The sequence below is a fragment of the Amblyomma maculatum genome, chromosome 11 (assembly GCF_055883805.1).
Source record: "Amblyomma maculatum isolate TAMU_Amacu chromosome 11, ASM5588380v1, whole genome shotgun sequence".
Lineage (NCBI taxonomy): Eukaryota > Metazoa > Arthropoda > Arachnida > Ixodida > Ixodidae > Amblyomma > Amblyomma maculatum.
Genome location: NC_139354.1, coordinates 28,524,589 through 28,537,915, shown reverse-complemented (window position 1 = coordinate 28,537,915; position 13,327 = coordinate 28,524,589). Strand labels below are relative to the sequence as shown.

Here is a 13,327-nt window from a genome sequence, read left to right as displayed (position 1 = left end):
AACCAAACCAAACCAAACCAAACCTTCAGTGAGTGTATTTTACTTTTAGATTGTGTTCAGAGACACCTCTCGGTAAGAATCACCGTTTAACCCGCTGAGAGGCATTAGTGAGAAGAAAGAAGTTGCGGGACCCTACCGTTGAGGAGACGAAATTATGCATCTGGGTGCCTGCGTACTCGATAAATCCTGGCAACGAGGCAGTCAGTGTCCACGTTGTTCGATGACTAATGAACTGGGCGGAGGTGGACTCGGACCTGGACAACTCGAGAGAGCACATGCATACCTTCAGAGAGCTGACGTAAGGCTCCTCTATTTTTTAAAGGTAGCGATAGGTCTTGATCCAGCCGCCCCTCCCTCTGATAGGCCGGTTGGCTGCACGTGACCTCTTCGCCGCCAAGCTCCGCCCAAAGGGTCCAGCGGTGCTCGCTGCGCCGCTGAAAGGCACTGCGATCTGCGCTTGTCAGCGTGATATTGGCCGATTAGTTAAGCAAAAAGTACTTCGCGCACCTCTATTGCATTTTTATGAGTGTATATGCAGTATTTAATGTTCAAGCTAACGCAAGAATTACATCTCTGAACTCAAATTTTGAAGCGCACGCGTGGCATGCGCCTGCGTCGGGCTGCTGTGCTTTCAGCTGCCGGAACCGTGCGGAAGACGCGAAAAATCCATTTGCCATTCCTCGCGGTGACGATAATAGCAACAGAAGGAAGCTATGGCCTCATGAGATCGGGCGTAAGATTTTCATGGCCACAGAAAACACCCAACTATGCGAAGTGATTTCTGTCTGCTTCAAGAACCGTTCGCTTGCCCGGGATGACCTTTGTTTGGGCATATGATATTTCATCAGCAAAATATCAAGAACGCTATGATTATGTAGCCATTACTTATACTGTGGATGTCTAGTGAAAACTCACTGCCGTTTCGCGCCCTCTTGGTTTCCCCGAACAGATCAGGACTGCATTATAACGCGTGGAATCAATGGCGTCAAAATGCTCAGAATGAAAAGGCGATGCTTGATAATGCTTATTATGAAAATTTATTGCGACCAATTGATCAGTTAAATAATATAAATGGAAAATGAAACATCGGAAAAAGAGGAGGTTGCAAATGTGTCGAAATGATCAAAATGGAAAGTCAATATTTGCCTATGCTGAATATCGGTGTATAAAAGTAAAAAAAAAAAAAAATGTACAATAAGAATTGTAAAAACACCCGTGTGTGTGAAACGCTACTAAGCTTTTCTTTTAACGGAGGAGTCTCGCGGCGTTGCACCAGATGCAAACAAGTTCCGCTCAACGCGCACAGGGACTCGTCAAGTTTCAAGAGGCGGCATCCAAGATTGCTGGTGACATTATTGCCCGGTAGGCTATAAGGAAAACAATATAAAGCAAATAAAGAATAGAAAAGTGAGAAAACGTTATCCGTGAGCTTTGTATCGCATCATGCCCGATTTTTTTTTTTACTTGTTGGAAGATATACATGCGTTCGTAATGTACAGCTGCAGAGAAAATGACTTTTTTTTCCAAAATAAAGCTATTGAAATATTGTGTAAATGAAATAAGCTCGAGCCAAACAAGTGTATAAAACGGAGTATACCAGAACGGTTACAAACGCAATGACGCCCATATTGCATTAGAGCTCTATGCGCAACGACGTTCCCAAAAGTTGCAGGAAACTCGCAGTCTACTTATTTTTTAGTAAGGAACCGAGCCCAATACGTTTAGTGAAATATTGTTTCTACTTGAAGTTCGCTACTAATTTCAAAGCATAATTAATGAACAGTTTCCTAACTGCTGTACTGAGGCGAACGGTTCAGAAGAATGAGCTGGCTCGTTTAACGAACGCGTATTTTTCTGTTTTGGCGTTTATGCTGCACACGCATGTTTAAATTATTATTCCTGTCTTTTGAAGCTTCTTGAGCAGGATAGGACACAAATCTGTTGAATTAACCGGCTTATGTGCGCACCGAGCGCGGCTTCATGAGTACGCGGTATGCACGAAAGAGGGCGGCGCGCCGTCTGCTAGCGCTACTCCCTGGACCCCTCGAGAGGGCGCTCGTGTAGTTGTCGCTACCTTTAAAAAAATGGAGGAGCCTTAAGCTGACGCAGGCCTATCGACCCGAGCGTCAGCTCCACCCACTATAACACCCATCCCTTATCATCCACCACCAAATCCTATGGCTTCGCCTAGAGACCCGAACTTTCCCCACGCCCCACCTACTATCCCGCATACATCCGTGTACCTTCACCCTATCTTGATGAAGGAACAACGTAATGGACGAGACACAGAGACCCGAGGAAGCGGAAACGCAAGGTGCTGATTATCAACTCAGCTTTATTTGCGCTGTTCCTTCACCATGCAAAACCAACTAGCCAGTCAACTCACTCTTATTACCCCATCTTGTTCCTTCTGCTTCCATCCCAACGCTATCCTGACACATATCCTGATAGAGTGCCCTGCCGATCCTCCCCTGCCGGGCTCGGATCTCTCCACCTGGGAGGAATGGGAGGTCTTTCTGCGTGCGACGGACCGGCATCGGCAGAAGATCGCCATCACGCGGGCTGCGGGTGGGATGCACCGACCTGGACTGTCACACATCTAGTGCAGTGAGGCTGTGCCTGGCCCGGGCTTGCGGCCCACACCGGTAGACAATAATGTCTTCTCTCTCTCTCTTCGCCATCAGCCCGCCAGCCGAAGACCGTGCACGCAGAGATGTAGAACTAAAATTTATCAAGATCATCGACCAAGACTACCCAGTGAAAATGTACATTGCTGCTCCGGATAACGCTATCTGAGTCATCATTTATAATGCCATCTACGAACAAAAATCCGAAGAAATTCATTGTAGTGTACGTGGATGTTAGCGTACAAGGCTGTGAATAAAAACTGCAGTCTACTGTCCGTTCAGACCTAGCCTGAATCAGACCTCTGTGTTTCAACTTTCGGAACCACCTGTATCTTTCTGCGCTGAGCTCTTGGCAGTTCAGGAGACACTCTGCTCCATGGTCATCACAACTATGTTTCCTGCTGCCCACTTGGACATCCGCACTGATGCACTTCAAACAGTATAGTTGCTCCGACGTGTCAGCCGTTCACCAAAAATATGTCAAAAGATCCCCCAGCTTACGGCACGCATCCCGCAGTCAGTACGTTTTAAGTGTGTCCCACAGGACCTTATGCTTTCCCAAAGTCATGTAGATTTAACGACCCGCCTCGTGACTCAAGACTCACCAGTGTCACGACTATTTGATGTGGACGACGCTACCCTACTTTTATCAAAAAAAGGAACGCCTCTAGCGCATCCCTCCGTGTGAGGTAACCCTGCCCCGCAGTCTCACCCGTGCAGAGGAGGTTGTGCTTAGGAGGATCCGGGTTGGGTTTGCCCTCGCACCAGCTGTCATTCGGACGTGATCTCACTTCCGACACATATCCCTGGCCAGGGTGTCCGATATGTAAAGACGAAAATATTGAAGTCGACATTCACCACTTGCTCTGGAACTGCTCAGCATTTAAACCAACAAGAGTCGGGCAACTGACGATTGCTGGCCTACCAGCAAGCAATCCTGCATCATATATCGCCAGGACGCAGGGACGACATCATCGCTCACTCCTGAATTTCATAAAATCAGCCAACCTTTTTCTATTCATTTATTCCTTTTTTTAATTGTTCATCTCATGCCAAACTGAGGCCCCGAGGCAATAAATATTGTTATAAAAAATCTTTACAGAGCTGAAAACATTCAATCAAAGCCAGTTTACTGCACAATCCTCTTGTATCGTTTCAAGGCGAAAACCTTTCTAGGCAACTGGAGTGAGCCCCGCCGGGGTGGTGCAGTGGTAAGACGCCCGACTACTGTGCCGGAGTTCCCGGGATCGAATCCCGGCCTCGGCGGCTGCGTTTCGATGGAGGCGAAACGAAGTGGCGTCCGTGTGCTGTGCGATGTCAGTGCACGTTAAAGATCCCCAGGTGGTCGAAATTACTCCGTAGCCCTCCACTACGGCCCCCTTTCTCTCTATCCACTTTCACTCCCACCTTCATCCCTTCCCTTACGGCGCGGTTCAGGTGTCCACAGAGCAAGTGTGACAGATACTGCGCCTTTCCCTTCCTATGAACCAACCAACCAACCAACTGGAGTGAATATCGCGCGGGAGCTGAGCGCATGATCTCTGCGTCACATCTGTGCTCTGATGTGTCATTTGCAAATAGCGGACGTCTGTGGAGGGGGTTTATGAATGAAAACAATTTATGGTGATAAGAGTTTTATTAAAATATATTTGGACATCGATAGAGGTAATGAGGAATGCTAATTAGTGATAAGGATAATTAATAATGACTAAAATGGCTTGCACTGACTAATATGTCCAACCACTACTTGCAATGACTGCTACTGACTGGAAAGGAGTAGAAATGTTTAGCGATGAGTGGCAATGACTGAAATGACTTGGCATGACCGATCATAATTGCTAATGGCTACGAAACGACCAATATGTCAAACGACGATTTGAAATAACCGCAACTGATTGATGCTTAGGTATCAGTGGTAATGACTACATTAACTAGGCATGAATCATCACGACTACAAAACTAGGCTTTTGATGGCGAAGCTTTCGCCGGTCTCCTTTAAAGCGACATCTAAAAGACCCTCTAATTTTTTGTTATCTGGTTATACAGATGAAGTTCTTGTTCCGATTGTCTGCCGAGTGATTAATGCTACATTAAGGGGATTAAGTCACAGTTAACAAACTGTACTTCTAATTATGAGCCCTATATAGCTCTATAACAGAATGGATGTAATAGCGCTGTCAGCCTATATATTGCATAGCTACCTTTTTTCTGGTGAGAATCTCCCCAAAACAAGAAAACGTGATTGCATGTTACAATATATGTTTATGATTTTATTCGTGGAAATTTGTGGCGTTCCTTATGCAGGTCTTGACTCTTATAGCGCTGACGAAACACCACAGGAAGAAAGACACAAAAGGACAGAAGCGCTATAAGAGTGTTTCGTCAGCGCTATAAGAGTCAAGATCATGTACCAACTAACCCGTCAAAAAGTCCTTATGCAGGTTAGGCCAAATGCGAAGCCGCATAACGCAGCCAAGCAATAGCATTTTGCCCCTGTGGGGAAAATAATCCAGGATAATGCATTTACTTATTGTTTGCTGTTAAGTGATGACACTGCTTGATCGCGCCATTTCAGAAAGAACACTACATAGTCGGAAACGCTAAAACCATGTACGACGATCTCACGCTGCCCAAATTTCAAAAACACGCACATCGAATGAAGAAGGCATACAAAAAAGCGGATGCCGTCTTTCTTTTGACTGGGTAAGCAAGCTTACATAGCTCAGAGGTTATAAGGTAAACTCACAATTTGCTTCTTGAACACTTACAGACGTGACGTCTACACCAAGGAAGGCAAGAAGCTGGATTACGATGCTGCCGGTATGATAAAATTTCAATCTCTGCAAGTAGGAAAATCGTGGTCGTCGCATTTCAAACATTGATGGTTCAGAAATGCTTCTCAAAATCATTTTAACTGGGTTTCCATGGCGATGTTTCACCTCTGGGAATTTTTATTGGGGTATTTTGCTTCACTACCACCCAAGTAAAACACCAACAAAAGAAAAATTCTAGGACTTCATTGGTATAATAGATGGCGTATATAGGACACCAGGACTTGACGATTGCAAGATTGGACAAAAAAAGTTTAGCACTGCTGTTTCTTTCAAGCTTCCACGAAACTTTTAATGTAGAAAACAAGTAATCTGCTTTGCCTGAGGCTGTAGCTGATGTTGGACAGTGATAGTGTGTGGAAGGCTTTGAAACAGTTTTTGCACTTGATATGCACAGGTATACGTTCCACGTTTCACAGTTAGTTTTTGGCTTCCCTTTATAGCCTTGCAGCTTGCAGCACTGTTGGTCTTCCACCATAAATGCCCAGTGCCTGACTTTGTCGTATCTCCCGTCATACACTGGCCTCTGGCCTGTGAAACTGTGCCTTTCGAGAGGCTGCAGGGGAAAGGAAGATTGTCTTCCACGTTTTCGTGGCAGGACAGTAGTATCAGCTTTTGCTAGGCCTTCCACGATACTTAGAGTGAATTCAAGTAAATTCATATTCTCTTTGCCTGACCCTTGAATTTCAACGTGGCGCTTGTATTCAAGCCACGAGTTATTTACGGATAGGTTCATGAAATGCGTGATAACTCGCAGTGTCTACTTTCGGTACAAGGTTATCAAAAGTCAATTTACTCCATCTAGAACCTTCATCCTCATCTGCGATTTCAAGGACATTTAGGCTATGTTGACCGTTCTGTTGTCCATCCATCTCATGATGATGACTTTTTTGTATCGCATATTTCCATGCCGTCGGACCCTCGTCCCTCTTAAGTTGACATTCTGGCTTTATTCGGTCCGGTTGGAGCGGATTGTCCCTGCAGCACATATAGTCTTCTCACGAAGCATCCGCAAAACTGGCAAGGAAGTAAAATAATTGTCAAAGAAATGTTTATGCCCAGCACCATCCTGTACCCGCCTCGCAAGATAGAAAAATGCTCCGGTCACACCAAAGTCCTTTTTGTCTGCTGGAATAATCTCGGTAGTTGAACCTTGATAGACGAGGATGTCGTAGAAAATCTCTGTGGCACCGCATAGCATGAAAACTTTCACTACCAATAGACTAGGTTTCTCCTTGATGTACTGTTTTATATCCAGCTCTCCTTTGAACGGGATTTTTTCGTCGATGCCAAGATGTTCTTCAAAAGGCAAGTTCAGAGATTTTTCACAAAATGATTTCAAAAGTGACCTGACCTACCAGTGACGATCATTGATGTTGTGGTCTTCATTCACATAAACAATGCGCAACCAGCTCCTCAGCTTCTCGAATCGATTTCGTTACATGTTCGCAGCTGAGAAAGGCTCAATTTTGAGCGATTATTTCTAGTACATGCGAAGACTTGGGTAACGAAAGATGCCCCATCGCCAGATGGAGTGAAATTAGCTTTCTGTTTTCTTTTTCATTATCTCAACAGCATTTCTCTCATGAAAAACAGAATACATGTTTGTCTTGTCCGCAAGGTCAGCAAACATGCTCATGGAACATACGCAGGATAATATTCATACGGGGTTGCCGGACCATTGAAATAACTCTCTTTATGGTCAATAGGCACTTCGGGTTGACACATGGCTGCTGGATTTTTGAAAGCTGTTCTTCTCCATCTTTCCTTCTGTGTTAAAGACACACGCACACATACTCTATCTCCCCCTTTTTCCTCTCTCTGCGCTGCTTTCCGCGTTCTACGCAACTCAAGCCTGCATAAGATGTCAGAAACTTGTTACCACTGGCGGTAGCTGGTAATAAAGCTGCTGTTAAAAAAAGCTGGGCAGCACAGCCAGTACCTAACACTAAACGATACTCTGAGACTGCGAGAGTTGTTTGTCCTCGGACAGGGACCATGCCGGCCTCGCCGGTGCCTCTTCCTTAGCGCTGAAAGCTATTTAGAAAATCTGTCGATTCCTTCTGTTTACGACAAAGTACTTAAATATTTTAGTTCCTGCATTTAAAAGCCGCTGATAAGTGAACGTGGGAGGTCATCGGTGCTTATGAGGAGCAATGCTACTTTCCACTCCCATTCTGCGCCAACCCACGGCGCATGCATATTCCATTGCCGTGCTCTTCAGTTGAAACTCGCACAGCCTCTCTGTGTGTAGCAGCTGTCGAATGTCCGACCGCAAGTGTGTCATGACACACTGAGACTGCAAAGCCACAACATATTTCATTCGCCCTCACTGCATCTCGAGGCTTTCCAAATCGCGGAATGCACCGCAACGGCTCGGTTCTTGCAGGAGCATTGACGTTTTTCATAATTGGCGCCATTATGTAGTAGCAGACGACAGCGTTATTTCTGTTTTTCATCATAATCCGTAACCCGACTGTGCGCTTATGTAACCTTGCACTTTCCTACTGCACACGTTACGCGTGCGTCACGTTTTGAACGAAATGGCGAATTCTCGAAAATAAGGCCCTAGTACAACTGAGGAGAAATAACCTCGGGCGCAAAAAATTTGTCGTAAAGAACCTTGCGCTATTGAGACCCCGCTGTTAAAAGAAAAAAGAACGAAGGGAAACTGGATTATCACCTATTTTTTTGTTTTCTACTAGAGAAAGAGGGCACGCAGTATTCCGCTTCCAGTGCTCTGAAGAGCAACCACTCTCTGGACGATATTAATGTCGCCTGTGAACGGCGGGGAATAGAAATGTCCGCTCTTTTGAAACATTTATGCGTATTTATAGCAATCATAATGTGAGTCTATGCGCGTCCGTAACGGCTCCGGCGAAATGCATATTCGCCAGGCGGTCTTGATTCAATGTCACATTTCTCTGTTCAGAGATTACGGGCATGTCTTCGCACTTGGGTCCTGATCTGCAAACTATACCGGCCACAGCCTTTCAGAAAGTGCTTGCATGAAGGGCACGACAAAATACCATGTAACAGTCTGGTCAGACAGATAATGTCAAGAATATCCGGCGAGGTCGGCGAACTCACTTGACCTGGCCAGAGCACACTCTCCTCCCGTGTTCGGGAGGCTGGATGACGCAGTGCATCAAAGTTAGAATAAAGACGCTTTAAAACGAGTATGCGGAGGGGCCAAAACACAGCACTGGGTTTTATTGCATAAAAGAAGTTTTGAGGTTCACGATAAACCAGAATTAAGCGGGAAATACATAATACACAATTTTTCTTGCCCGGGTGCGGGATGTGTTTCGTGCTTGTCTGTTCCTGCGAAATTTATAAGAGTTAGGAACAAGGTTTCTTTTGCTTTAGAAATAATTTTTTACCAGTGATTTAGTTAAAAGACAATTTGAAAATCGCCTGTGAAACGGTAAAACTGTAAGGGGTAGCTTGTTTTGCTTATGGGCTGTCGTCTATATAACTTGCGAATGTTACGAACTACGCTTGAACGAACGAAGTATCAGGCCGACGGAGTCGCCCTTCACAAGGTGCATTCAGGCTACACTACAACAAAGTGGCGTATAAAGACGTGACCAGTACACGTATCAAGTTTATACGAAAGAAACTTGCTAGTAATCTTTAAAGATAGGCTTTCGGAAAAATGGAAATGGCTCTGTCTTATAATTACACCAGTGTTGGCGCACATCACAATAAAAGGGGAATAATGTCAAGTGATAAGCACTTAATTAACTAAATTTTGATAACTTACTTAGCAATTACACTTTGGCACCTAAACGAAATCACAGATTTAAAGCCGACAGTTAGTAATAGGTATATTAGTGTTAAGAATTTCAAAAACGAAATTGTACTCGGAGCTGTGACAAACCAAGTTGGGCGATCTCACGACAAAGCACGGGCACTCTCGAAGGGCGGGCATCCTAAAGTATTGGTCAAGCGCAGCCAATCTCTGGCCCAACTGTACCTTTACATTATTAAGGCGAAAGATTTCTAGGCTCATGGAACGAAATCCCGTGCGCGAGAGTTATGCGCGAGATCTGCGCCCGAGATCTGTCAACTGAGCGCCAGTGTCGCGAGATGTGTTCTCCTTGTCTAACGTTCCTGCCATCTGCAATCGTTAACTTGAACGCGCGCCAAGGAACGCCACGCTACATGAGCGATGGTGTACCGTTGAAACTCTCATTGGCCGGAGGAAGTGTGACCGATACTGTGCCTTTCCTTTCCTGTAAACGAATTATATTTAGCACTGCAACGGACACCGATAAGAGGCAAACGATGAGAGTAAAATGAAAAGAAAAGAAGGGTAGGCTCTCGCCATTCTCCTCTTAAGAGACATCTATGAGACCCTCAAATTTTTTGCCCCACGTGGGCTGCAGCATCAAGCAGCATTGAGCCCTGTAGCGCAGGCGGAAGAGACAAGGCAGTGCGGAACTTGTGTGATTGATCGACGGCACTGGGGCCAGCGCTTAAAGCGAGGGTTTTACGGAAGCGTCCGTTCCCTGGTGCGAGACAGAAAAAATTGTTCAGCCACACCGCCTAGGGTAATCGCGTATTCAGTATCCCAACCACGGATATGGCACTATTAAGGACCGGCATCAAACCTCTAATTGCGATGCCTAACCACAGTAGTTAAAACAGCAATTATCAGAAATCAGTTAACAACAAGTTTCTGACGGCTGCCAACGCTCAGACAATTCTCCAGCAGGAACAGTCATGTCTCAAAAGGCGTACATTTAAGCTTTAGTAGCGGTCTTCTTTGACAATACATAAATAGCAATACACGACCAAGCGCACATACTTTGCATTGTTAAGTATTAAATATCGTTACGTTGTGGCAAGTGATGAAACACAGCGACACAACCGAAATTGAACGACGTGATGACGCGAAGGTGAGGTATGATGAGGGTGAGGATTTTATGGCAGCAGGCCTAGCTGGAACGAGCGCTTCGCCCCGCGCCATTGTCCGCTTCGTCCTCTTCCCAGCATGACCAGTGGATACCGAGCGATCATCCCAATCGGTTGCTGAAAATTTGATGCATGATACGCTGATGAACAGTGGTGGAGGAATAGGAGATGAAACGATTGTCATCACAATGAAGGGGAAGATGCAATGAATGCTTGCCCCAGAGCATCAGGTCCAGCGCTCGCCGTTTGCCGGAGGCCAATTAGGGCCCATGGACACGTCGGACGGCTTAGGCGGGGGCAGTGTCTTAGCTTTTGTGGTCGTAGGTCCACTTCGTCATGTGCTAGGTCGGTTCGGTTCGGGTCTTCTACATGTCGTTGTGGTTTGTGGTCCGGCTGAGAAGAGCAGCTGGTCAATGCGGGTCATGTTGAGCTCGGGAGAGCCGGGCGACAGAGTTCAGGTAGCCGCGGCCGACGAACAAGGCGACTGCTTCCTTCAGATTGTTACATGGTGGCAAGTTATGAAACACACGACTCAGCAGAAACAGAACAATGTGATGACGTGACGATGAGTTATGTTTCAATGGCCAGCGTGCCTGTCGCGAGCGCTCCGCCCCACGCCACTGCCCGCTTCGTCGTCTTTGGAGCAATATGTATTCCTAAATGATTTATTCGGATTGTTGGTTCAAACCTTCTGCCACATTTTCACTGTCTTTACTGCCAAACGAAAGTGCTTAGTGCGACTGACTGTGCACAGTAAATAGATAAAAGAGCACAATAGTGAAATATATTTCATATGCGACAGTGCTTTAGAAAACAGTAGATAGTGTTGTACATGTTCGATGCTCTAGAGGTTCCGTAATTGTTAATGTAGCATGCAGAGACGGTGTCCATAACAACCGTTCTAGTTTTGGTTGATGTTCGAAGAACACTGAATTTCTTTTCATGTAATAACTTATGGCTTACAATTGCTGCTCTTTTGCGATTGAGCTCGTAATATTATATCTGAGAGATGTTTCTTGACGACAGCGGCATAAAGAAGTTATTACAGTGGAAAAGCGATCGCGAATAAAATATATCTTGTCAAACCGACCAAACACAGTCATGTTAAGTCGATCATCAGCCGACCTAGTTTTTGATGGCTCAGATTTCTAAGCACAATTTGTAGCTCTCAACGCAAACTAGAGTGACTGCCCAAGTGCTTACAGTTAATTAGCCTTTTAGAAATGCTTTATACCTCTACATTGTAAACACAGTGTCTTCGCATAAAATGGTCTAACTAGCACTAATTTAAATTCAGAAAAATTTGCCATCCTTCATCTTGCAAATACAAAAGGTCGGTTTAATATCATTCAAAGAACGCAAGAAAATAATTTCACAACACACTCATTATGGCAGCATGTACTCTGCCGTATTCTTGCAGTCACATCTTGAAACTAGTACTAATGCCTTCCTTATTCTAAATTCATTACGTCACGCGCGTGTTAAAAATACGAAAGCTTCGACACTTTTTCACGGCGTTGATTCATAAATCCTCTTTTGTTAATAGTGGCGTTTCCGACTACTTTTACCTTTTATAAGGAATATTTGCGCCCAATACGATACTAAACATTTGCTGTTTTCATTACAAAATTAGCCCAGAGATAATATTGTGGCTTAGGCATGTTATTTAGGCGCGAAGGTGTTTGTTTCGTATCGAATATGGTAAATGGCGCCAGAGAACGTATGGATTAATCGAAGTGCCGGCGCAGACATTGCTGCGCGCACGCTGTTCGAGTACGTCTAGAGGTCACGCTATGTTTTCCTCTTTCCCATCTTCGCTCTCGCCTCATGTGCAGAGTCATGGACTGAAATTTTCTGCTCACTAGGTTACCCATCTTCCCCCTCTCCCTTTGTTGAAAAAGATCGAAGCCGTTCCGTGAGAAGCAACCTGATGCTTTGCAAACGCTAGGATACTTTGGTGACGTTGTAACAGCGATTTGATAAGTTGCTTCTGTTTCCTTGTTCCGCGCAGGTATAGCCTACATGGGTGGACTGTGCACTGAATACTTCGTCGGGCTCGGCGAAGACATTCCGGGCTCCTATGATGGCGTTTTTGTCTTCACGCACGAATTAGCCCACATGTAAGGAAATCTACCTTCTTACTTTCTTACAGCTGCATGCTATAGCCACATTAGTTGTGCCAGCCGCGTCGGTAGAATATATCTCTGTTCTTCAACAATTCTTTGCATTTATCAGCTTAGGTGCTGGACACGATGGGAGTGACCCAGATCCCGAGTCTGTCGAGGGTGATCCAGGATCAAAAAATTGCCCTTGGAAAGACGGCTTTCTAATGAGCTACGAAGATGGAGGGCCGAAACATCATCGGTTTTCGGAATGCAGCAAGGAACAGATGAGACACGTCTTGAGGTGAGGACACTTTAGTTGAATGAGCCGTTCTGTTTGCCAAATTCGCCGCAGGATCCACACCTGACGGTAAGATATTTGAGATATATATTTGAAATATACTCGAGATATTTGAAATATACTCGCAGGTGTTGTTGCTGCGAGTATATTTCGATTTCAATAAAACGGAGAGTTGAGCTAGTTGGTACATGTTTAAGGAATAACAGCGCGGAGACGAAGGACAAGGAAGAAGACAACACCAGCGCTGTCTATCAACTGCAGTTTATTAGAAAGAAACACGCAAAATATACTTATTTCACAACCAAGAGCGCATGTGCAACTCAAACCGCCAAACAGATAACTCAGTTTTTGAATCAAGATATATTAATTCACAGCCATGAACAGATACAGAAGGGGTGCTTACACACGAGTCATGATTTTTATGAATGTGAAACGCTTCACTGATTTCTCTTGTTAGTTTATCTTTGCGTTTGTACAGAATTTTGGTTTCATTAAAAAGAGGAACACATGACTTTTCAGAACAATTCAGTTGGTTGTTAAGCGGAC

At 45.0% G+C, this 13,327-nt stretch overlaps 1 protein-coding gene across 1 annotated transcript in view; it reads left to right on the top strand.

Annotated features, from left to right (window-relative positions):
- LOC146173263 (venom metalloproteinase antarease-like TtrivMP_A) overlaps positions 1-13,327 on the top strand; it is a 34,828-nt gene that overhangs the window by 20,268 nt on the left and 1,233 nt on the right. The window contains exons 7-10 of the mRNA XM_084584989.1: positions 5,203-5,330; positions 5,398-5,447; positions 12,390-12,498; positions 12,614-12,784. Of these exons, the coding sequence (XP_084441115.1) occupies positions 5,203-5,330; positions 5,398-5,447; positions 12,390-12,498; positions 12,614-12,784 (458 nt within the window). The remainder of the gene's footprint in view (positions 1-5,202; positions 5,331-5,397; positions 5,448-12,389; positions 12,499-12,613; positions 12,785-13,327) is intronic.